The sequence below is a fragment of the Neophocaena asiaeorientalis genome, unplaced genomic scaffold, assembly GCF_003031525.2.
Source record: "Neophocaena asiaeorientalis asiaeorientalis breed wild unplaced genomic scaffold, Neophocaena_asiaeorientalis_V1.1 scaffold30, whole genome shotgun sequence".
NCBI classification, from domain to species: Eukaryota; Metazoa; Chordata; class Mammalia; order Artiodactyla; family Phocoenidae; genus Neophocaena; species Neophocaena asiaeorientalis.
This window is the reverse complement of record NW_020174923.1, coordinates 4,977,264-5,002,164: the sequence shown is the minus strand read 5'-3', so window position 1 is coordinate 5,002,164 and position 24,901 is coordinate 4,977,264. Positions and strand designations below refer to the sequence as shown.

Here is a 24,901-nt window from a genome sequence, read left to right as displayed (position 1 = left end):
ACTGATAGCACTCAGAGAGCAATGGCTGGAGACCTGGGTTCTCTGCCAGTTTCCTCGGCCTCATAGGCATGTGCCCAGCCTGTCGGCATTGAAGCTGTTCCTGGGATGTCTTGTCACAGGGGAGCCTGGAAGACACAGGAGGCGTTTGGGTGGTTGAACATGTCTGCCATAGCTACAGAAGGGAGCATGGTGGCCTGTTGATGACTGACACGTTTTTCATGTATGTGGTGGGGGGGGAGGGGCTCTTCTTTACGTTTGTGTGTGTGTGTGAAACTGTTGTTCTTTCTATAGATGGATGAACACACTCGTACACACTACACACACACACACACACACACACACACATGCGCGCACTTTCCCCCCCACTGAACCATTAAGATCTACATATAATAGCCAAGGAATTCTTTGCAGTTACTGACTTGGTCCAGAGAGAAAAGGACACCAGACACGTGTCAGAAGCCAGCCGTTCCTTTGAAAACACCGGGAACGTCTTTTTAAGATCATCAAGCAGCATTCATATGTTAAACAAACAGGGATCTTTTTCAATGTTTGTGCTAGGTCCCACCCTGCAGTGGAATATTGGTAATAGATGGCTTCATGATACGAAATATTGCTCATAATCACAGGCTACCCCCCACCTCCGCCGTAAACTGGAAGATCCACTGTCGCTCTGCCCTGTGTGCAGAGTGTGGTGGGCTGCATAGGACACATGGGTGAAGCCTTTGAGCTCTGGAATCAGCAGACCTGAACTGGAATTTTATCTGTGCAACTATGGGCTGGTGAACTTGGGAGAGATATTTAGCTCTCTAAGCCTCAGTTTCTTCATCTATATAATGGGTTGATAGCACTTCCTTCATCGGGTCATTGCCAGGGTAAACCCAAAGGATGCCTGAACAGTACTTAGTAAGTCACAGTGGTGCCCTGGCTGTGGTTGCTGTTAGCCAGGCCCCTCTGCAGTCACCACCAGGCATTTCTAAAGGAAGTGGCTCTGATTCGCGGTGGCTGCTTCGTCCACCATCTTGGTGTCATCAGTAGCACGTGCAAAGCAGCAGGCGTGGAACCTTCCAGCTGACGATTATCCATGCTGAGAAGCCAAGAAAACAGAGACATTTCCCAGTGGTGAAGCTCTGAGTCTCCAGCTAGCTAGAAAGCACCCCAGAAATACACAGCACAAGGACGAAAAAGATTTCTCTTTCTTCAGATTTCTTTCCAGCATCTCACCTGGTTTTCCTCAGGCCCAGTCTGCACCCAGGGGCAGGGGGCTGTGGGCACAGTGCTGGTAGGGTTCAGAGTAGAAAGTGGTAACACCGACGTCGATGTTCTGAGTCTTGAGGTTGTGCTGTTGTTTGAGGGCAAGGGTTCAGGGCTGGGCTTCAGGGCTGTAACTTCCCGTGTTCCTGTACTTTTTTTTTTTTTTTAAATGCGGTACGCAGGCCTCTCACTGCTGCGGCCTCTCCTGCTGCGGAGCACAAGCTCCGGACGCGCAGGCTCAGCGGCCACAGCTCGCGGGCCCAGCCTCTCCACGGCACGTGGGATCCTCCCGGACCGGGGCACGAACCCATGTCCCCTGCATCGGCAGGCAGACTCTCAACCACTGCACCATCAGGGAAGCCCTGTTCCTGTACTTTTAAGAGAAGTCTAAAGAAGGATGCTGAAGGATGACCAGACACCCCAACCCCAAGGTCTTCTGCATTCGTTCCCCTTGTTCGCAGGACATTGACCCAAAGACTTCCTGTTGCAAACCTGAGTCTTCCTGTGTCCCAGGTTGTCCTGGCCATCAGGCCGTTGACGTCACCAGCTGTGAAATTGCAGGTGTAGAGAGCCCCACGTTTCCCTGCCTGCTTTTCCCCTCCCTGCGCTGCTGAAGAGCTAGCAGGGAGTTCCGAGCCCCTGAAACTCCTTTCATGTGCAAAGGACTATCATCCCTCTTTGTCCTGGGAGCCCAGGCTGGCTGTCAGACTGACTGCATGTTAACGGAGAGTAATCTCTTCCGGGCCACGGAAGGATGGAGGGATGGAGGGTCAAGCACGTTCTAACTACATGCAAACAGCCGGTGATTCCCCACCAGGGCTCAAAGCTCCTTGTTCAGTTTGCATTAAGCTTGCGGTTCAGTTACTTTCCCTGGAGGAGGAGGGGCCGGTGGAGGGGCAGGTGGTGTTCAGCTTTGAACTTGGTGCACGGCCCCCGAGGATAACTGAAGGTATAGTTCGGTCTGAACAAGGGAGTAGGGGGCGGGAAATGGCCCGGGAGCCAGGCAGAGAAGGCAGTGTGACAGCGACTGCCCTCGAAGGCTATTGAGAGCATGTTACTCAGCCACGGAGCATTCAGCTTCTGAGATCGTGCCCAGAAGCCTGTTTCGCGGCTGCAAAAGAAAGAAGCCTTTCAGCCCCTCTCGTGTGGCCTGTGCCGCAGTTTTCGCTGAGCAGCCGTTTCGGAGTTTTCCTCTTGGCATGATCAGTCTGTGCCGTCCAGATGAGCACAGACGGGAAGATGAGCTCTGGCCTCTGCAGCCCCTGGACTCTGGACAACCCACAAGGCCGTTGTCGTGTGGGAGCCACAAAGCTTAGGGTCTGGAAAAGGGCTTGTGGGTCGCCCAGTGTGACCTCCTTCCTGTACAGCCGAAGACACCAAGGTCCAGGGAGTCGTGACATGCTCACTGCTGCCTGCCTGCCTGCCTGCATCTGGGAGCCGACGAGACCTCAACCTTTGCTAGAATTCACGGGCCTGTGTCTGTACGTAGGTCTGTTTCATCGCTGTGCGCATCTGGCACTCTTCTAGGTGCTCAGGACACATCGGGGAACAGACAAAGATTCCTAGCTTGTTCTGATGCCAGGTCAGACGGGAGGGTGACATAAAACATGAGTACGTTATACAGTAGGTTAGAAGGTAAGAGTTGCTGACCAAAAAAGAACAAAAAGAAACATAGACTAGAGTTAAGGGGGCATGGCAGTGCTGGGTGGTTTACATTTTAGAGAAGGGGGTGAGGGTGGATCTCACCGAGAAGGTGACTGTCTTAGTTATGTATTACCGTATAACAGAGTAGCTCAAAGACCATCGGCTCAACCCAGTAAACATTATCTCACTTTTTTTGTGTGTGGGTTAGGAATTCAAGAGCGGCTCTGCTGAGTGGTCCCTGCTCAGGGTGTCCCTTGAGGCTGCAGTCAAGAGGCCAGCCAGGGCTGCAGTCGTCTGAAGGCTGGACGGGGGCTGGAAGATCCGCTTCCCCAAGGTGGTGCCCCCGCACGGCTACTGGCAGGAGGCCTCAGCTCCTTGTCCCATGGGTTGCTTGAGGGTCCTCACAACATGGTAGCTGGCTTCCCCCAGAGCTAATGGTCCAGAGAGATAGACGGAAGCTGTAGTGTCTGTTATGACCCAGCCTTGGAAAAGTCATACGGCTCAGTCTTGTTTTTTTTTTTTTTTGGCCGCGTTGGGTCTTCGTTGCTGCGCGCAGGCCTTCTCTAGTTGCAGCGAGCGGGGGCTACTGTTCACTGACGTGCGCGGGCTTCTCGTTGCAATGGCTTCCCTCGTTGCGGAGCACGGGCACACGGGCTTCAGTAGTTGTGGCTTGCGGGCTCAGTAGTTGTGGCACACTGGCTTAGTTGCTCTACGGCACGTGGGATCTTCCCGGACCGGGGCACGAACCCGTGTCCCCTGCGTTGGCAGGCGGATTCTTAACCACTGCGCCACCAGGGAAGCCCCCGGCTCAGTCTTAAAAAAGGTGAAGCGGTGAGGCACAAACGTCTGAGACGGAATGTTCCAGTAGAAGCGTCCCCTGAGGTGGGAGTAGCCAAGCACATTTGAGGAAGGGAATGGAGGCCAGAAGCTGGAGTAGAAGGAACCAGGGGAAGAGTGCACCCAAAGAGGCCAGGGAGGAACGGAGGGCGGGAGCACGTGGGTCACCAAGGCCATGGGAAGGACCTGGGCTCTGCCTCCGAGTTCAATGTGCAGCCGGGGCAGTGTTCTGAGCAGAGAAGCACCATATGCGGACGTAGCAGACGTAGCAGAGAATAGACTCTAGGGGCAAGGGGAGAAGCAGGGAGCCCAGTTAGGAGCCTGTCCCTGCAAACCAGGGAGGAGATGGTGGTGGTGGGGGGGGGTCCCACCTGGCTCCCTGGCCACGTTTACTGTTACTCCCTGAGAGAGGAGGTGTGGGAAAGGGCTTGGAGTCCAGCACCGTTTCCCCGCCTTCAGCGACCCAGGCTATGTTCTCAGGCTTATCGCTCACCCTTTCCAGGCCTTGATTCCTACGTGTACAAAATGGAGAATGAACTTAAACCTCCTAAGTGAAAGTAGTAATAAATGCTCATAAAGGCACTTGAAAACGCCCTTTAGAAGACAGTGCCAAAATGCTGGAAAATGTTTTAGTGGTTTGCAATGGTATTTCGTGTGCTGGAGAAAGAAATGTTTTAGTCCCAAGCCCTCCCCTAAAACATTGATCTGGACTTGACTGCAGGGTTCAGTGACTAGGAGAGCAGAGGGACGAACTTCGGTATCCTGAGGAAACACCCTATAGAGGCACACCTCAGAGACACCAGACCCCTGCCACAAAGCGAGTCACGCGAATTTTGGGGGGTTCCCAGTGCGTGTCAAAGTGACGTTTACTCTCTGCTTCCAGTCTGTTAGTTGTGTGGTAGCAGGATGTCTAAGAAAACAGTGTGCCCACTTGAATTAAAAAAATGTAAAACAAAAAATTACAGTGGTAGCATCCAAGATGTTACATACAGATCACCATGCCAAATGTAGTAACCATGAAAAAGTTTGAAACAGTTGCGAGAATTGCCAAAATGAGACACAAAGAAAGTGAGCAAATGCTGTTGGGAAAACGACGCGATAGACTTGCTCGGTGCAGGGTCGCCACCAACCTTTAATCTTTTAAAAAAGCACAATATCTGCGAAGCACCGGAAAACGAGGTGCGCCTGTACAGAGGCCCAAGCCTACGGCCTAAGGCGACTACCGACATGCCACATTCACGGGAGATGAGAGTGCAAAGCCCTTGTGTCCAAAGCCCCAGAACACCGTCGACTGGGGTCTTATACGGCCGCCTAAACTCCTGATATGAAGTTCAAAAGCAGGCAGCACCGAGCTTCGCGGGTTAGAGGTGAGGGTCATGACTCCTCTTGGGGCCAGGCCAGCGCGGAGCGGGAAGCCCAGGGCTCAGGGGCTCCTGGGTGCTGGTACTGTCCCGTTTCTTGATCTGGGTGTGGGTTTCATGAAATTCAGCGAGTTTCTGAAAAGACATCCAGCTGGCCACTTATAATGTGTGCTCTTCTCTGCACGTACATTCAGCCTCGGTGAAACATCTTTATTAAAAGGAGGTTATGCTCTTCCCAAAAGTCTGACCCCCACCCAGGACTTGAATTCCTGCCTTTATTCTAGAGTCCCTATATTTTGCTCAAATGCATTGTTTTTAAAATAAGAGTGATATTTCTTTTTTTTTAATAGATTTAAAAAAAAATTCTTTATTACTTTTGTTTGGCCGCGTTGGGTCTTCATTGCAGTGCGCAGGCTTCTCACTGCGGTGGCTTCTCTTGTTGCGGAGCACGGGCTCTAGGCGTGCGGGCTTCAGTAGTTGTGGCACGTGGGCTCAGTAGTTATGGCACACGGGCTTAGTTGCTCCGCAGCATGTGGGATCTTCCCGGACCAGGGCTCGAACCTGTGTCCCCTGCATTGGCGGGTGGATTCTTAACCACTGTGCCACCAGGGAAGTCCCAAGAGTGATATTTCTTGACCTTACTATAAACAAAGTTAAAGTTTAATTATTGCTGATTGAGTATACCACGCTGGGTTTATTTTCTAGCAGGGTTAGTGATTTGTATACAAATGGACTTTTCTTGGTTCTCTCCTGGAGCAGATGGCTGAAAAATCATAATAATAAAATAAAATTCCAAGTATATTAGGGAGAATTAACCCAAAAAATCGTTGCTCTCGGCCACCGGCACCTCATATCAATTCACGGATGAGAAAGCACAGCTTAGTTTTGCCTGTTTAGAGACTTTCTGTAAATAGAATCACAGAGCATTTTACTGTTTTGCGTCTAGCTTCTTTCAGTCAAAATTCTGTCTCTAAGATGCTTCGTGCTGTAGCATGGCACTGGAGATTGTTTATTCTCACTGCTGTACACCGTATTCCATCGTGGGAACGGAACACAATGTATTGATTGATTCTGTCTTGGACGGGCATTTGCTTCATGGCCAGTTTGGGGCCATTATGGATAGGGCTCTACTGTGAACCTCCTAGTACATGGCTTTGAGTGAACATATAAGCATATTGCTCTTGGGTATGTACCCCTGGGTGCTTTTCACATCGCGTAAGGCAGCCTCACACCTGGCCTGTGCGTAGGCTTGACTTACTTGCTGGGATACTTAGCAGGTCAAGGTCCCCAGGGCATCCCTCGGGGACCTAGAGACCCCCTAGCTGTCTGTAGGCTTCTCTGCTTTCTGACAAGGAGAAGTGCACAGAGGTGGCCTGAGTCACCCGCAGACACCACCCTGCCTTGTGGCTTGACTTCCTGGGGCTGCTCCCCGCCCACGTTGGGGAGGGCGGCGGACTTGAAGGGAACCCATGGGTCGTCTCATCTTTCCAGCCCGTGGCAGTAAGCCTCCCAGAACAGAAAGAAGGGGTGGGGGAAGATCCCTTGCGTGCTAAGCCAGCTCCACTGAGCAGGTAGGGCCAGGCAGCCCTGCGGGGAGCACCCAGCCCCTTCCCACCTACACGCTCGTCAAACACCTCAGCAAGCTGCTCGAGTGGGAAGCCGGTGATGTCACCGCAGAGCCTGAACAATCAGGCCTTTCATGGCAGGATGATAACAATCAAAACAGTATGTAAGGGCCTGCCACGCAAGAACACACACGCTCATGGCTCATGGGAGGATCTGAAAGCCGAGGTGAAGCAGGTCTTGTCAGGAATACACCAAGCTCCTTTCACACTCAGCCGGCCAGAGAACGTAGCCTGGAGAGCCAGGCTGCGGGTTGCAAGGACGCTCACTTGCCAATTTTCAGAGAAAACCAGGACTCTCTCTACCACCTCCCCAGGACGCCTCACCTCCAACCCCAGAACTAACCCCTACGCTGAGCATAAGCTGTGCTTGGGGTTCCAGCAGGAATGTCCCACCGCACAACTCCAGGGGGTGCCATTCACCAAGAACACAGTGTGCTCCCAGAATTGTGCAACATTGGGTTTCTGAAGCTACTGCCTTTGGAACAAGGGAGCAGAGGCCTGGTGGCTCTCAGCTGTTGTTTTTACCTTGAATCCCAGGAATCTGTCTTGCTTGAGCTAAGCTCCCTAGAAAACTCGACTCCACTGAGCCTAGAAATTCTCAGATAAGATGCACAAGATCAGATGCTTTTCTCGTTCAGTCTGAGCAGTTTCCCGTGTTCAGATATTTGCTGCGGAAGCAAATATCTCACCTAAACTCTTGCTTACTCTGGGTCAATTGTTCTTAACCAGGGGACATCTTGCAATGTCTGGAGATGTTTTTGGTTGTCCCCCCCAGAAGGATGCTACTGGCATCTAGTGAGTAGAGGCCAGGGATGCTGCTAGACATCCTACAATGCACAAGACGGGCCCTCACAACAAAGAGTGAACTGGTCCAAAATGTCAACAGTGGCAATGTCAAGAAGCCTGCTGTAGATAGGATGTTCTGACCCCATTAACCCCGGAGGCCACTTGTTAACATCTGCCCCCCCTGGCCTTCTCTCCTGTCTACCAGAGTGGGCCAGAGCCTCCGCTCACTGGTCCAGCACGCACGAGGCAGCACCTGGTTCTCTGCTGGGGCTTTGAGCCCAGGTAACCGTCTGTGTCCACGATGCTTTGATGGGTCCGTGTGAGGCCCAGAGGACCCGAGGCTTATAGAGTAGCGGTTAAGAGGACCCTCTGTCACTTCCCAGCTGGGTAGCCCTGGAGACAAGTTGCTGAACCTTGTGCATCACCTTCCCCATCTGTAAAATGGGGATAATGATGGTAGGAAAGACTTAGGAGGTGGTGGCGAGGGGTGAGGCGTGTTGCTGCATGTAAAATGCTTCCAACCACGCCTGAAACTTAGTCACACTCCGTAAACGGCAGACATGACTATCATCACTCTTATTCCAGCCGGAGGACCTTAGTCTCTCTCTGACGGGCGCGGTAACAAAAGAGAAGCTGGTTTCCGCCGCAGGTTGTTGCAGTGGGATCTGTGCTGCTCCCAGCACAGGCTTTGTGCTGCTGCCGACCCTCGCTGAAAGCTTTCCCCGAGCTCAAGGCCCGCCCGAGACATACATTCTTTTTTTTTTTTTCCTGGCTGTGTGGCATCTTAGTTCCCTGACCAGGGATCGAACCCATGCCCCCTGCAGTGGAAGCGCGGCTTCTTAACTGCTGGGCCGCCAGGGAAGTCCCTTGGAGACATTCTTAAGTGAAAGGCTTGAGTGGATATGGCTAAGGCATGGATTTCAAGGGAACCCCCTTCAAGGGTCTCATTCAGCACAGGGGTCGGTCTCCAAAGATGGGTGTAGACTCCTGGGATGCAGCCTCATACTTGGCCTTGCAGAGACCCCTGGGGTGGAGCTGGGGCATTTAGCACTTGTCCTGAAAAGCCGGCAGACTCAGCTGTGCACAGGAAAGGTTCTTAGGAGATGACGCCAAGGAGAGACGGGCTTTGACTCCAAAGCATCTTCTGCTCTTGTTCATGCGTTGGTTTTAAATCAGGGAAGGGGAGACAAGGGCAGGCCTGGACTGCCCTGCCCTAGCATCTCACACTGCTGCTTCCATCGTCGCTTCTTCCTGTAGCAGAAGCATCTCCCCATCTCTCTCTAGCTATCGAAAGGCTCCCCACCCTTCAAAGTCCATCTTGAGTGCCACCTTCTCCAGGAAGGATTCCCGGATCACCTTCCTCCCTGTAGGCTCTGTGCTTCTCTTATGGCCTTTGGCAAGCTCTGTGCTGTCCTGCAGTCATTCGTAGGTGGGTTTCTTCACCCGCTATTAGGTGGTAAACCCCTTGAAGATGGGGGCCCTTCCCAACATCTTCGTGTGCCGCGTGAGCTCTCACACATGGCTGGGGCTCAGTGCTGGATTCTGGGGTCACTCCTGAGAAGAGAGTTCCCCCTGGCTGCCAGCTGCTATTGCCAGCCTTGGTTCTGACCCGGAGGTCACAGAATCTGGAAGGGTGGGAAGCATGAGTTGGAGGAGAAATTCGCCTGAGGTCGGAAAGGCCACCAGGCTGCGGGGACCTAGGGGCCTGAGTGTCCGGCTCATTCAGGAGCCTCGGGCAGTTTTCACGCAAGCTGCCATTTAAGGAGCGTCCACTCTGGGCTGTGAGCTCTGCCCCACGGCGTTTCACAGAGACCATCCCCCATCCGCAGAAGAGCCCGATTTAGGAGTAAAAGCAGACGCAACGCGCCGGGTCTCAGCGGTGCACCTGGGGATGCAGGCAAGTGACACTGCCTGCAAAGACCTTGAACTTCTCTGTGCTTTTGTTGTCTACTAACAAAGAAGGTGCTGAACAAGGGAACTCGGAAGGCCCTGTAGCCTGGGTGACTTTTAACTCTGAGGTGGGGCAGGAGCGGGGAAGGCAGCCCCTGGAGGGAAAGGGGGTCAGGCCTCTTAGAAAAAGCAGAAGCACCTGCCCACTGGGACGGCCTTCCTTCCTGTCGCCCACCTCTTGGGAAGACTGGTATCTGAAGGTGAGGGTGGGTAGCACCACCCCGCCCAAGCTGGCAGCCCGGAGGACCAGCATTGCACCTCAGAGGCCCTGGCCATCTGCCCCCACAGGCTGGGAGAGCAAGGAATACGAGAGGCAGTGGAGGGGCACCCTGGGGCTCTGGCTTGCGCCCTTGCATCCAGACTGGGGCGTGAGTGCCCGCCGCCCCGCCTGTGCCTCCTTGGTACCCCCCGTGGGCCCAGCCCATTCTTTCTGCAGAGAGGCAGTACCTGGGGGTGAGCCCCGTGCCTTCCCTGCCCCCTCCAGGTCCCCCCAGCCCCGGGGTTTTCAGCTGCCTTCTAGCCCCAAGCAGGCTGACCAGTCCCCTTGTGCCCCTACCCCAGACGGAGAGCAGCGTGCTTGCTGCTTGTCACTGCAGGGAGGCCAACCTCTCCTGCCCGCGCCATGCCCGGCGACAGAGGGCCACACTCATTGTGGACCGACCTGACGCTCTTGGGGCTGGTGAGGGCTGGAGGGAGATGTATCTGAGGGGTCCAGGAGCGGTTGGAACGTGCGTTAGACCATCAGAAGCGTTGGATAGTGGAAAACGACAACAACAACACAACATCTGCTCAGCTTCCAAGATTGTGTGCACGTCCTCTGCGGCAAATTAAAATTCTCACCCAAGTTTGCTTCTGCCACCCAGCAGGCTTCTGGGGGCTTCCAAGGATGACCGACCTCATCCCAGTTGGCCCCAGGCGTCCCCCGTTTCAACACCGAACGTCCAGTGTCCCAGGAAACCGGGGCAGTTGGGCACCCCAGTTACCATCACAAAACTCAGACTGCAGTCAGAGAGTCCTGACTTCCACACATTTGCTTACGCTGTGGACAGCGTGTGTGGGGGTGGTACGTGGCTGCTCACCCCTCCCCCGGGTCAGAGGAGAGTGAGGTTTTGTCTTCTTCCTTCCTGCCATTCTCTCTTACATCTTGGCATGTTAAAAAAAAAAAAAAAAAAAAAGACTCTTAGGAAATGAACTTTAAAAACAGCTGGACTGGGTCTGCCCCTCCTAGAAAATTCAGGTTCTTAAGGGAGAGGAAAAGAGAAGTGTGAAGAGTCCAAGCCAAATCCAGCTCCTCTGCAGAGGTAACCCTTCTGGACAGACCCTGGGCTCACCTACCCAGAGCCCCTGCACGTGCAGCCCAGCCTCCAGGAGCCATCACCCCCCACCACTGCCCCATGACCCCTGGCCCTTAACCCTCCCTCCTCCTTGCCCTCTTTCCCCTCCACTTGCTCTCCCCACCCACCCCCTGCCCCGGCCCCGTTCTCCCATAGACTAGCCTTTCCTGGCCTTTCCCGGCCCTTCTCACAGGATTCCCTCCCTTGTTGCTCCCTTAAGTCCTGGGGAGCAGGTCACCGTGGAGCTTGACTTGTCACCAAAGGGCAGGGACCCTGTCAGGGACAGCCTGTGGTTTCTTTCTTAAAGAACCCTTCGTTCCCACTTCCCTCTCCCTGCCACTGACTTGCTGAGGTCCGGACTGGTCACGGTGTCTTTGCTCCCCTGCCCAAAAGAACAAAACCCAGGAGGCAGGGGCCTCGCGTCTTCCGAAGGGCCAGGTCGTCTCCCTCCCTCCCACCCTCCCTATCCCACCCCTCTAGGTGGTCACAAAGCACCGAGCTGATCTCCCTGTGCTATGCGGCTGCTTCCCACTAGCTACCTACTGTACATTTGGTAGTGTATATAGTGTATATACGTCCATGCCATTCTCTCACTTCGTCCCAGCTTCCCCTTCCCCCTCCCCGTGTCCTCAAGCCCATCCTCTATGTCTGCGTCTTTGTTCCTGTTGCTTCTGAATCCTGTTTGGAATCTTCATAGCCCATCCTGGAAAAGAAGCCTCTCATTCGGGCTTTCCCTTCCCAGGTGTAAATGATGGACGGGAGAGCCCTGGGGATGCCGGCAGGGGCAGGGTGTCCGTAGGCGTGGAGGCCACGGGGGGAGCACAGTGGGGCTGCAGGAGGGGGTGAGCGCGCCTGGAGCGTCCTGCACGCCCAGCGCCCGTGGAGGCTGCGCGCCCACCCCTGGCAGCCAGTCTAGGCCCCCCCGCTCCTGAGTCAGCTCTGAGTTCGGGCTTCCGAGGGACCAGCCCTGCCACCCTGAGCCCGGCCTCACTGCTGCTGCTTCGCACCTGGACACATGGGGCGTTACCCCCCTGTCACTTTTGTTGGTATGTCCCGTGTCCCCAGTCACCCTCCACTTTGATGCTCCTGCGGTTTCCCAGGATCCTCTCCAGCGCCCCGACCTAGTCTGCAGGCCACCTGACTCAGTCACAAGTGGCCGCTGGTGTCCTCGGCTCCCAGCAGGGGCCGGCCCTGGGATGCTCCCTTGGTGGGTGTCAGGTAGCAGGGCAGGGGCTCCTGAGTTGGAGGTGGGTGTGGCCACCGCCCTCATCCTCAACCCCTCTGATAACTTCTTGGGCCAGTGGTCCTCGGCGCGGTCATCACGCTCCTAAAACCTGCAGGCACGCTGCCTGGCGCCGCAGCTCATCGGAATACCCAGGGGGTTTCATTCGATTTCCTGAGCTGATGCAAGTGGCAGAGCAGAATAGAGGGTGTGGAGGGGACTGAACCCTTCCGTGGGGTCACCCCCACAGATGCAGAGCACACGGAGGCCAAGGGAACGTGATGCACTGGCGTGTGTGTGCAAAAGGGACATATACGAAGGTGGGAAGGGCAGAGAAGCTGCAGTCCAGCCCTTGCTGTGGGCTGGAGGAGCCCAGGTGCACTCAGGAGAGATTCCACGGTCGCCCAGCGAGGCGACGCCCTGCTGAGAAAGGCTGGCTGGCAGGATCCCGAGGGTGTGGCACCTGGCTGGGCTGGCAGCCCCGTGCCAGAGCGGGGGCAGGGCCCAGGGGACGTGGCTCACCAGGCGTAGAAGAGTGGGGTTTCTGTGCTGCTTATCAGGATGGCGGCTCCCGGGCGGGATGCAAGGAGGTTCCAGAGCCCGCCCAGCGGATGGCTGCCATCCGTCCCAAGTCATGGCAAGGACTTTGAACGGGGGACCCCACCTCCGACTCACTGGCGACACGGGGCGGCAGCTCCCTCCCGGTTCGGTCTGGGGCGAGTCGTGTGCCTGCCTGTGGACACGGGGGACAGGCGATGGCTTTGGACAGCGAATCAGCTGTATAGTGCTGTCAGACGAGGGATGGAAGACCTGGACAGACACCTTGACCTTCCTCGTTGAAAGAAACCTTGGACCTTTGCAAAAAGTCAAGGAGCTGGTTGTATCCGCTCAGCCATTTGGGGGACAGTGAAGAGATAGTGAAAAGGTTTGGAGGAGAAAGGCGCCGCTGTGAGGGTCGGTCAAGAAGGTAGGGCAGGGGCTAGTGAAACATTGGCAAGGATTCGCCCTTAAGGTTCACTCCATCACCAGAAATATATTTCAAAGGCTCCCCACTCCTGGAACAGGAGCTCAGGGTCAGCTTGGGCTATGAAAGTGACAGCAGAAGCCTCTAGAAGAGGCTGTATTCCTGCCCAGGGCTGGTGGGAGCACACTTCTCAGGGTCCTGTAACTTGAGTAAGGCTGGACAAAGTGACCCAAAGCTGGGTTTGGATTCCTAGACCCGGGACCCAGCAGGTGAGAAGAGGCGAGACTCTTGACTCTGACCCCCAAACCAGCCCCCAGCCCCACTCGGGCCTTCTGAGGCAAGAAAGGACACTCTCGACCCTTTCACCCTGCCCTTTAGACTGGCTGGGGAGTGATGGTTAGGGACTCAGAAAGGGAGGAAGCCTAGCTGGCCAGCAGGCCTCACCGCCTTGCACATCTGCCTATTTAAAAAGCAAAGGAGCAGAACAGTAGCTTTTGCCTAAAAATCACAAGCCAGATTTCTCTCTGGACCCTGTCTAATTTCTCCTACTCTCGTTGTCTCCTGTGAAATCGGGGCGGATCTGGGCTGCCGTGGAGAAGGTGTGGGCCAAGGTTCACTCCCAGCCCTCACCTGGCAGAGGTACTTCTGCCTTGGACAAAATCTCAAGGGTCACCCAGGGGCGACCCCCTAGGCTCGTCATCCACTGAGGACGTCCATACTCAGAAAGGCAGCAGGACAGTCAAGTCCAAGCTCATCAAAGTGCCTCGTAAGCCCTCCCAGCAGCTCATGTCCTTTCTGTGCCAAGGGGAGGATCCGTCTCTGGGCACTTCCTGGGTCTCAGCGGGGATGGACCCCGGAGGTGACCAGGGGAAGGATGCCCGCCCAGGGCAATCATGAGTCCGGGGCTCCTGGAGGTTTCTGTGCCCCGTGAGCCGACCGGCCAGCAGCACGCAGGGAGCCCGGTATCAGAAAGACCTTCACGTTCACAGCGGCTCTCCAGGGAGGTACACTTGGCCTGTCCAAGCTTACAAGGGGTGTAAATGTCTCACAGCAGTGTCAACAAGAACAAATGAACCAGTGCTGGTGGGGATGTGAGCACAGGTGGGCCAAAGTCAGATCTGTCTGATGCAGGACTTTGCAAGGGCATGAGTCTTGACTCGGGGCGGCAAGTACTCAGCCCGTCTCGGAAAGGGGACCTGTGAGTTCTTGGAAAGACCTCCCGGCCGGAAAGGGGTCAGCCCCACCCTGGCCCAGCCCTGCTTCCTGAAGCTGAGTCAGTTCTCTTGTTGACCCTGACTGTCCTACAGTCCCATTCTCTGTCACCCCTCCTGTCATCAGCTCACACTGGAACCTTAGTGATGACGCTCACCTCCACCTCACAGTAGACTCTGATTAGGTTCTCAGGACACGCCAGCTCCTGTGTGCCAAGGGCTTTGGAGGGCCCATCCCAGGGCATCACCCTGGCAACCCTGGGATGCCGGGGGTTGTATTGTTCTTTGAATTTCACGGCAGGGGGAATGGAAGGTAGCACGCCAACATATCGTGGGCCCAGGAGTCGAACACAAGAAGACGAACTGCAAAGCCCAAACTTTACTGTGTGCCAGGCGGCGAGGACCTCGGGGCAGTACGGGGGGCTCACGGCCCAGGGTTGTGGTTCCGTCTTGTCGGATCTTTCTGTACCCCTCAGGCATTAGGGCAGGAGTCTGCCAACTCTGCAGCCCGTGGGCCTAATCCAGCCCCCGACCTGCTTTTATAAATAAAGTTTTATTGGAACTCAGCCATGCACTTTTCTTTACATATTGGCTGCTCTCCCACTGCAGTGACAGAGCTGAATAGTTGCAACAGAGACCCGATGGCCCGCAAAGCCTAAAATATTTACTTACTGGCCCTGTTTGCTGTCCTCTGGCTCCTGGGATGAGGTCAGAGCATGTCTGAACCCCTTCCTCTCTAAGAAGTAAAAGGAGAGAGCTGCCTTAGGTAACGTAGGCAAGGATGCCAGTAACCTTGCGGGGGAAGGTCAGCGCCCACTGAGCGGTACCGCCAGGGGCCCTTTGTGGACGTGCCAGGTGGGGTGTCTTCCTGTCTGCCCACTTCATCTTATGAAGAGTTTGACCTGGCTTTGGGGGGCCACGCTCAATGACTCTGTCAGCCCTAAGCCACCAGAACAGTTCCTTTATCAAAAGACTAATAATAATTTTTCAGATGCTCATCGTCACTTTGATGCGCTGGTGGGTGGATGTTCAGGGGAAGCATCGTGAAGTTGTCCAGAAGGGACAGGATGAGGGTTGATTAAAGGAAGCCCGTGCAAGATAAATGTAAGTCCAAGATTCTGGAAGGGTCAGGATCTTCCTAAGAGTCTCCTTGACCTGGCAGCTCCCAGGTGGAGGCTCCCTCCTCCCAAGGTGTCTGGAGCTATGAGTCCCGTATGAAGGATGCATGCGTGAGTTGGGGGAATAAAAGAAAACACAGGCTGAGTTTCAGGCCCTCAAACAAAAAGGAGATGAAATACTAAACGCTGGGGATTATCGTAGGTATTCTCTGCCGGAGGTAGGGCAGGAGCCCGTGGCCTAATGGAAGCGTGTCCCTGTCCCAGGATCGTGGGGTAGGTGAGTGGGCAAGGAGGCCAGGGTGGAGCTGGCTGCTGGTCGACAGCACTCCCTGGCCGCTGTCCAGAGCTGATGGGCGGATTCCTGTTGGCAGCAAGGTAGCCGGACGTGAGCACATTGACCGGAAAGCCAAGTGACAGTGGAGTTTCCCTTTTCTATCTAATCCATCCACAACTCCCTCAGGCCACATTCCAGCATTGCTTGCCAAGTGGCAGCCACATGTCATGCCCTTGAGATCCTTAGTGACCAGGTGAGTCCTCGTGGACCTGTCCAGCCAAGGTAGAATCTCGTCTTGGGAGATACCCTAAAACTGCCTTCCTGTTGCCTTCAGACTGACCCTGTTTCCTTCCCATCTTCCCTTTCCTTCCTCTACCAATGGACGTGCAGTTCAGTCATGGTAGTTTGCTGCGCGGGGAATGAGGGTTCTTAATTTATGTGCGCGCCTGGGGACCTCCCTGGGGGGTCATGTATCGCTTTTGTCCCCGTCTCTTCCTGTTTCTCCTTCCCTTGTACTCCAATACCTGGTTTGCCTGCAAGGCAGGCTCTCGAGGCTTGGCTCCGACTAAGTGACCAATTCACAGAGCCCAGCCCCTAAGTGTCCTGCAGAGGCAGGAGGGCAGAGGGTCACCGTGAGCTCCCCAGGGGCCCCAGGAAGTCCAGTGCCAGTGCCAGACCAGCATGCAGACAGCCCGTGGGGAAGCCCAGCCCAGCCCCAGATCTGTGTCTCCATCAGAGTGTGCATCCGTACTTCCTCGTCCCATTTCTGAAGTTGCTTCTGGACAAAACGTGATCTCTCCATCTCTATGCCGTAACGGAATGGAACCCCAAAAGTGCTGAACACCTCATATGTGCTAGGGACTTCATAGGCATGAAATCAGGCCCCTGGGTGACAGCAGTCCTTCATGGTTGAAGTTAGTACCCCCACGTGACCCCCTGCACGTTAGATCTGAGGTGTAGAAGTTCGATGATTTGTGCAGAGTCGTGCGGCTAAGTGGCAGAACTTGGGTTATCCTAACACCCAGTCTGTGTGCTCCCCGCCGTGCTGTAAGGTCCGTAAACGTGGAGCATCTCCAGGGACCAAGGACAGCGTGAAGCGGGGAGGATCTGTGTCCCCTTCCTCCTTGTGTTCACCTGCACGCGTGCCCTGAGCTTTCCCCTTCCCTCACCTGTCACAGGGATGCACTGGGGCCTCTGATACCATAGGAGGGCATTGGGCGGTGGCCCCGTCCGTGTGGGCGCTCCGTTCTGGACATCCGCCTTCACGTGCCTTCTTGGTCTTTCAGGAATTTAGCCATTGGAATTGGGATCCAGAATTTCCCGGAGGGCCTTGCTGTCAGCCTCCCACTGCGAGGGGCTGGATTCTCCACCTGGAGAGCCTTCTGGTAAGTGCTCCAGACGCCCAGGGTCGGGTCCGATGTGGAGCTCAGAGCAGTCCTCCTGCGGGCAAGAGCAACTTCTTCTGGCCTGGAAGTGAATCTGAAGCTTCTGGAAACGCCAACAACCTGGTTGAATGCTGCACCCCCAGAGCTGGGAGAAGCCTCCAGAAACTCACCTCTTGACCTTCAGCCCGTGGTTCCTATTTTCAGAACCCCTCCAGGGATAGACACGCCCACTCTGGGTGGGGTTTTCTCTCTCTCTCGGGTGGGGAGAAGCAAGGCAGACCCTGTGTCCACTCTCCATGTCCCATATGCCCTAAGGAGGCTCACTCACCGCAGCCTGTCCTCAAGAGTCATCACATTAGCTCCCGCCATGACCCTGGTCACAGCGAAGACCAGGATTATGTGAACAGCATCTGGGCAGGTGAAGCTGTGGTGCTCGCGCTTTGCGTTTTCATAGCCCCCAAAGGGCTTTCAAGTCCATTCCCTAATTTTACGTTTTCAGTGACCTGTAAGGTAAGGCCCCAGGTTTCAGAGGAGGGGATCATGGCCCCGAGTGTCAGCCAGCCGGCTCATCAGGCGGTGATGCCAAGGCTGCTGCAGGCTCTTCTGCCCCTCAACTCAGGACTCTGAGCCTCAGAACACCTCTTTATTGAAGGAGCCGCTGCTCTAGAATGTACGCTGAGAGCACTCAAGGGCTGCTCATAACAACAGTCAAAAAACGCCTTCCAGGGCTTCCCTGGTGGCGCAGTGGTTGAGGGTCCGCCTGCCGATGCAGGGGCCACAGGTTCGTGCCCCGGTCCGGGAAGATCCCACATGCCGCGGAGCGGCTGGGCCCGTGAGCCACGGCCTCTGGGCCTGCGCGTCCGGAGCCTGTGCTCCGCAACGGGAGAGGCCACAGCGGTGAGAGGCCCACGTACTGCAAAAAAAAAAAAAAAAGCCTTCCATTTTATAGGGCCTTGTGACTTACAAGTTTTTGCATATACTTAAATCATTTTAGTTCCATCCTGTGTCATCTCTTTCTCCATTGCTGGAGACTACAGAATAGAGGTTTCGGGGGAAGGGCAGAGAAACATGGCCCTGGAAATTTTTTTCAAATGTGAGTTCTGTGAGCCCAGAAGCCGTGACTGCCATCTCATACAGGAGAGACTCCAGGGGCAAGGAGGGGAGGGGAGGGGGGTATCTGTGGTCAGTGTCCAGACCCTGAGATTAAAGTGTTTGTTTAACTGGACACACTCAAGAGCTGCAGAGTCTGCGGGCCCGTGCATGTGAGCACAGAGCCGGGAAGCAGTGGCCCCTTGGAGTATGCTGCAGTGCAAACAGTGTCTTCCCCCGTGCCCACCATCTGCTCCTGGCCAGGAAGAAGCGGGGGGAGGTGGGAGTTCACAGTCCTATCCTGTCATCTGCGGAGGAATGGAGGGGAAGTTTTCTCTCACCCCCATTTTACAGATGAAGGGACTGAGGCTCGGAGCCAATAATATCTTGCCAAGTGCCCACAGCAAGGAACAGTGGGAAAGATGTCCCAGCACCTTGTCTATTGGTGTCCAGCCTGTACAGGAGTCTCTTGGCGGTAGGGCTTAGCCGTGGGGTTCAGGTACTGGCTTACCTCCTGGCACTGAATTCTCAGGGCTCATGTGGGCTGCTGTTTTAATCGGGGCTCATGTGATTTCATCCTATAGAAAACCACTCTCACTAGCTCAAATAAAGGGAGTTTTTGAAAGGAGAAATCTCACCTTAATCCAAGATGGAGGGTAGTGGGGCCAGGCCCTCACTATATACATGGCCAGGTAGGTCCACCTTGTTGGCAGAGGTAGGTGGGTACAGCTCCTTCAGAAGGGGTGCCGTTGTGGCCGGAACCCCCAAAGATACCAGGCACAGCTGTCCTTGGGAAATGTCCATACCACTCCTAGTCAAGTGTCCTATCCTTCAGAAGACAATGTAGCCATCAGCCAGTGAATGGGTATATAACATGTGGTGTATCCACACAGTGGGATATTATGCAGTCATCAAAGGAGTGAAGTACTGACAGTTTTTACAACGTGGGTGCACCTAGAAAACAGGATGCTAAGTGAAACAAGCCAGTAAAAAGGATCCCCTCTTGTATGACTCCATTTATAGGAAATGTCTGCAAGAGGCAAGTCCCTGGAGACAAAAAGCAGATTAGTGGTTGCCAGGGTCTGGTGGGAGGGAGGAGTGGGGCGTGGCTGCCAGTGGGTGTGGGGTTTCTTTTTCGGGATAATGAAAACGTTCTGGAATTAGATGGTGAAATGGTTGCACAGCCTTGTGAACATACTAGAACCCCCTGAACTGCACGCGTTAATTGGGTGCGCCACTTGGTATGTGAATTATATCTCAGTCAAAGGACCATGTGGAAAACTTAAAACTCTAAAGTAAACCTGGGAGGGGTGTCTCCTGGAACTCTGTAATAGGGAGCTGGGAAAGGAGACAGAGGTGGTGTACAAACAAACAAAAACCAGCAAAGTGCTTTGGCACTGCCATGCCGATCTGATGTGGAAGACAAGGCATCGTTTTCTAGAACTGAGTCAGCAGTCTGGGCATGCCTGCGTCTGCTTGACCCTCCCCGCGGCGGGACGTTGTCTCTGTTCTCTCCTTAGGTACGGGCAGCTCAGCGGCATGGTGGAGCCTCTGGCTGGGGTCTTTGGTGCCTTTGCCGTGGTGCTGGCGGAGCCCATCCTGCCCTATGCTCTGGCCTTTGCTGCCGGCGCCATGGTCTATGTGATCATGGATGACATCATCCCCGAAGCCCACATCAGGTGGGAGAGCTTCCCCTCCCCCATCTGTCCTTGTCTCTGTCCCAGCCCGGCTGGCCCCTACCTCTAGATCTGCCCTGTCTTTACTTGCTACTCTGTTCTTTACTCCCACCCCTTCCAGCCCCTTCCCAAGATCATCCTCACCGCCCTGCGCCCCCAACTGTGTTCTTTGAAACTAAAAGAGGAATAACGGGCAGGTGGGTGAAGAGTCAGACCAGGTCATATTAGGCAGTGGCATACATGCCCTGCCCTCCACCCCCAATGAAACAGACTATTATTTTCTTATATTCTCTCTCTCTCTCTCTTTAGATTTTTCTGGGGCTGGAATGAGGGAGAAGTGAGCTCTTAAATGTTGACCACAGCTATTCATTCAGGTTCTCTAAAAGAGGAATAACGGGCAGGTGGGTGGAGAGTCAGACCAGGTCATATTAGGCAGTGGCATACATGCCCTGCCCTCCACCCCCAATGAAACAGACTATTATTTTCTTATATTCTCTCTCTCTCTCTCTTTAGATTTTTCTGGGGCTGGAATGAGGGAGAAGTGAGCTCTTAAATGTTGACCACAGCTATTCATTCAGGTTCTCATTGTCTAGCTATAGGCCAAGTGTTGGGGATGGAGGATTCCTCTCTTTGTTTCGTTTTGGTTTTTATAGAAGAATGATTTTGAGGCTAGTGTTCAAGGTCAGATTATATAATATCTGCAGGAAATCATCGCTGCTTTTTATTATTCAAGCATGGATTGCAGAGCCATGATGGGTGACCTTGAGTAAGTTACTTACTTCTCTATGCCTCAGTTTCCCCAGAATAAAATGAGGGTAATAATAGTACTGATTTCATGTGTTTATCCTTTGGTATTACATGAGTTAGTCAGTTTGCCTGGCATATATATAGTAAGCCCCAATAAATGATACTTACTATTTATTGAAGCGTAGTTAATTTACAATGTCGTGTTAGTTTCACGGGTACAGGAAAGTGATTCCATTATACATAGATAGATATTCTTTTTCCGATTCTTTTCCGTTATAGGTTATTACAAGATACCGAATATAGTTCTCTGTGCTATATAGTAGGTCCTTGTTTATTTTATAAATAGTAGTGCATCTGTTAATCCCAAGTCAATATTATTATTATTAACGGTAGTAACGTATTCCTCTTGGAACTGGACATTGTGGAGGATGCTTTCAGCCTGGACGCTGTCCCGCAGTGCATCAAAGTCTTCCTTTTCTTCCCTCCTAGTGGTAACGGGAAACTGGCATCCTGGGCCTCCATCCTGGGTTTTGTGGTGATGATGTCGTTGGATGTTGGTCTGGGCTAGTTGCTGAAGTGCCTCGGACCCCAGGAAAGGCAGCACGAGGAAACAGCCAGGATTGGCTTCTTCAGGACCACAGCCTCTTTCTTCACATCAAAACGTTTTTCCTTTCTCTCCTTTTTGTCTCATTACCCTGATTGACTCTGATCATGACAATTTTTAGTTTTCTTTTAAGGGAGTTAGTGGTTTTATTTGGAATTTCCGGTAGTCACGGAACTACAGATTTTTGCTTGGCCACTACTTGGACTCTTTCTTCGGTGGGAAAACCAAGGACCTACAGATCAGGGAAGTCTCTGCTTTTGCACCTTTGGTCTCCCTCACTGGACTCAATGGCAACTCCTCAAGGTCACCTACAGAAGCAAGCTCCCAAGAGAGAGGTCTCCCAAGCATCTTTGCCTAGTGACTCAGAGCAGAGTGGCCAGGACAGCTCTTGTCTGTCCTTCCCGATCTTTTACCGTTGATCCTCTGTCCATCAAGACTCGAACAGCAGCATCGTGGACAAAGCAACCTACTTCCCAAGGCCCAAGGAGGAACATACTTTCTTCTGCCTCCCCCGAGGGGGAGGCTGCATGGGGTGAGACACAGACAAAGGGAAGAAAAGCAGCTAGTCTTTCTCTCTCTCTCTTTTTTTAGGCAAAGATTGACACTATTGAAGTTAAGGGAATTAGGACGACTGTGAACACACAGTGAGCCCTGTGAAAAGAGGACAGGGTGGAGCTTTGATCAGAGACCTCTGCTCTCTCTGGATTCCAAGAGCAAACCGGTTTGCCGTGGTTTCCAAGTCCCCTAGACATGTGTTTTGATAAGCTTATAGGCTTCATTTTTCTAAGAGACTTGGGGACACCAGCAGACTGCTAGAACTCAACCCCTTCATTTACCTACGGAGGGAGCCACTTAAGCTCATTTAAGTGAACGAAAGACATTTGGAATCTGCACTGGGTCCTTCTCTGTTGACTATTCGGTAACTTACAACGTGACCCAGAGCTCTTAAGCTGCTGTGCTGGATTTTGGCCAGAGAGCTCAGGATAAGAAAGGAAAAGGGGTAGGAAACGAAGAGGTATTTTTAACATTTCCCTTTTAAAGTAAACTTGAGACAAATCATCATTCTAAAATGGCCCTAAAGAATGACTTGAACGAGACTACTCCCTTATCCACACAGCTTCTCCATCAGGGGTGACATAACTTGTCTGCTTCCAACATAGCTCAGGCCTGCCGTCCTCACTGGTCATAGGAGCCTTTGGGACCTTGAGTGGGCTCTGCTGACAAGGCAGGCAGCCCAGGAGGCAGGTATTCAGACAGTGTGTGATCAATGCCTGCCCTGCGTTTACATGTCTCATTGCTGCCAAGGGTGAATACTCTGTTCTGGGAATGCCCTATAACCCTACGCTAGATCTATGTTCGTTCTTCCGGAGCACTGATGATCAAAATTGAAGACACATTCAGAGGTTTGATTGGTGGAGATTCGTTGGTTTGGTGGTTGGCGTATGGGTATTTTTATGTCTTTGTATGTCGTTCTATATAATGCAGACTTCTTTCTGATGGACAAGACCTCATAACTGTGATTAATACCAATAAAGGGGATATTGTTGTGGATGACCTGTGCTACGTCCAGTCCTTTTCAAAAGGCTGCTTCTTTCCAGGGTTGATCATATAAGAGCTAACTAAAGTTAGTCCTAGTATCTACCCTACCCAACACCAGGAGAAGCAAAGGCAGTCCTAGTATCTACCCTACCCAACACCAGGAGAAGCAAAGGCAGTCCTAGTATCTACCCTACCCAACACCAGGAGAAGCAAAGGCAGTCCTAGTATCTACCCTACCCAACACCAGGAGAAGCAAAGGAAGGAGTGCACACGAGAAGGGCTAGCTAGATTCATGGTTGCAGACAACAGCATCCAACTCCAGCTTACTTAGGCAAAGAATTTAATGGAAGGTTATCAGGGAGCTAATAGGATCTATAGAGAATCGGGCTTGAAAATGGGTTGGATCCAAGAAAACTATAGAGGTCTGGGACTATGGCCCAATCGCATCTCAAAAACAGCTTGATTTGGAATGCCGTGGTCCCTCGAAACTGGACCATTACTCAGACTGCTGCCATCACCACCATGGGAAGGAGCTCTAAAGTGACCCTGATTCTCTGTGTCCTGGCTTCACGTTCAGCGTTCTGAGCAGGGCAGGACCATCTAGCTGGCAGAGTTTAGATCCTGTGCCCAGGAACTAACCGGTCTTGTCCTCTTATTAAGACTCACATAATAATGGATTTGCCAGTTTGGGGAATGAGTTCAGATGGTGGAGAGCCAAAAGAAGAAAAAAGTAAGTTTATGACAGCCTCACTGTTTTGCTGTTCGACATCTACATATACTTTAATTCTTCGGTTTTGTCTTAAAAACAAAAACAAACAAACAAAACTTCCTGCTTAGATAACGGAGCTGTCCCGAAACTTCAGAATTCCCCTTTCCCCCAGTGGCTAGCTGCCCAGTGGTGGAACACTCCCTTCTTGGATTCAAACAGTCTTAACCAGGTGGAGCCCAACGTTGAAGAGAGTGTGTCATTTGGTAAAATGGGGGTGGCACCATCCCCACTCTCCCTTCTTCCAGACCTGCCTAATCTGGCTACGGGAGAAATAACACCACATGTTGAATACTCATTCTGAACAAACACCCATCTTAGCCAACAGTAGCTCCACCTCATTAGATACTGTCTCCTAGCTAGTCATAAAACCAAATCTTTATTAATTCGTGTCACAGTTCAAAACAGATGATTGTTTCTGGACGGTGGGATCAAATTCCAAGGATATCTGCTTGTTGCCTCCCCTGTTTGACTGTAGAGTGAATCCCTTGGTCAGAACTAATGTTATAGGATGCCACGATGATAGGACGGACAGGAAGGCTATTCTAAATCCAGACATATGAGCCTGCCTCTTCCATAACGGAAGAGGTCCAAAGTAATCAGTCTGCAGCCAAGCAGTGTGTGGGACCATTGGAGTGTCATCAGTATCCGGGTTCAGGGGTCAATCACCGATCCTATGTGCACTCATTGGCCAGGTCTGACGGATGATGGACAGCCAAGTGGTTGAATCCATGCATTGTTCCATCTTTGGCAACATGGCCACTTTTATTCTTGAATCAGTTGAGAAGGCAACGATGTCCCCGGGGAAAGAAACTGTCATTTGTAGATAGGCTTGGCCACTTACTTAGTAAGAGTCTCCTCCGCAGTAGAGACTATGGGTGACCTTTCACTCGAGGGACAATTATTTCCACACTTGCCCTTTCCTGAGGGGCGCAGCCATCTCTGCCTCCCCAAACGTCTCTGTCACCAGACCTCTAATCTTGCTTCTTTCCAGTGCTTGACCATTTGGCCAGACCATTTGTCGCAGTTCATAAGCTGGTGTAGCTTCTTGCATCAAATCATCTTTCCTTCCAGGCAAAGCGGACATAGAAATGTGTGCTTAGAATTCTCCCCACTGGGAGGTCTTCTCTTCACCTGCTACCCTCAGTGGAACTCTAACACCACAGATGGGGCCGGCATATCAGCAGAGCCATTGGTAAACTAGGCTCAGCAGTCTGTCCTCTCTCAGTCACTTGGAAACTGTCTTTTTTTAAAGCTGCTAGCACCACTTACCAGGACTGCCTCTCGTCTCTCAGATCCCTGACTGTCTGATGGCAGAAACATCTCATTCCCTCAAGACTTTGCCTTTGATGGACACCTTGACTCATCCCAGGGGACTGGTATGGGACGTGGGGAAGGGAAGTGGGGGAAGGTATGGGCGTCTGGATCTTCTCTGGGGACATTCTCATCCTGCCGTGCTGACGGTGGGACCGGAAGGCCGTTGGTTAGACTGCGCCAGGCAGGGTGCTTCCCGCCCTC

The 24,901-nt window shown here is 53.1% G+C and overlaps 1 protein-coding gene across 5 annotated transcripts in view; it reads left to right on the top strand.

Annotated features, from left to right (window-relative positions):
• Window positions 1-22,629, top strand: part of SLC39A11 (solute carrier family 39 member 11) — a 423,926-nt gene extending 401,297 nt beyond the window's left edge. For all 5 annotated transcript variants that reach the window (XM_024760939.1, XM_024760936.1, XM_024760937.1 and 2 more), the window contains 3 exons: window positions 16,864-16,962; window positions 19,572-19,730; window positions 20,964-22,629. In XM_024760939.1, the coding sequence (XP_024616707.1) occupies window positions 16,864-16,962; window positions 19,572-19,730; window positions 20,964-21,042 (337 nt within the window). In that variant the 3' untranslated portion in view covers window positions 21,043-22,629. The remainder of the gene's footprint in view (window positions 1-16,863; window positions 16,963-19,571; window positions 19,731-20,963) is intronic.
• Window positions 22,630-24,901: the final 2,272 nt, after the last annotated feature.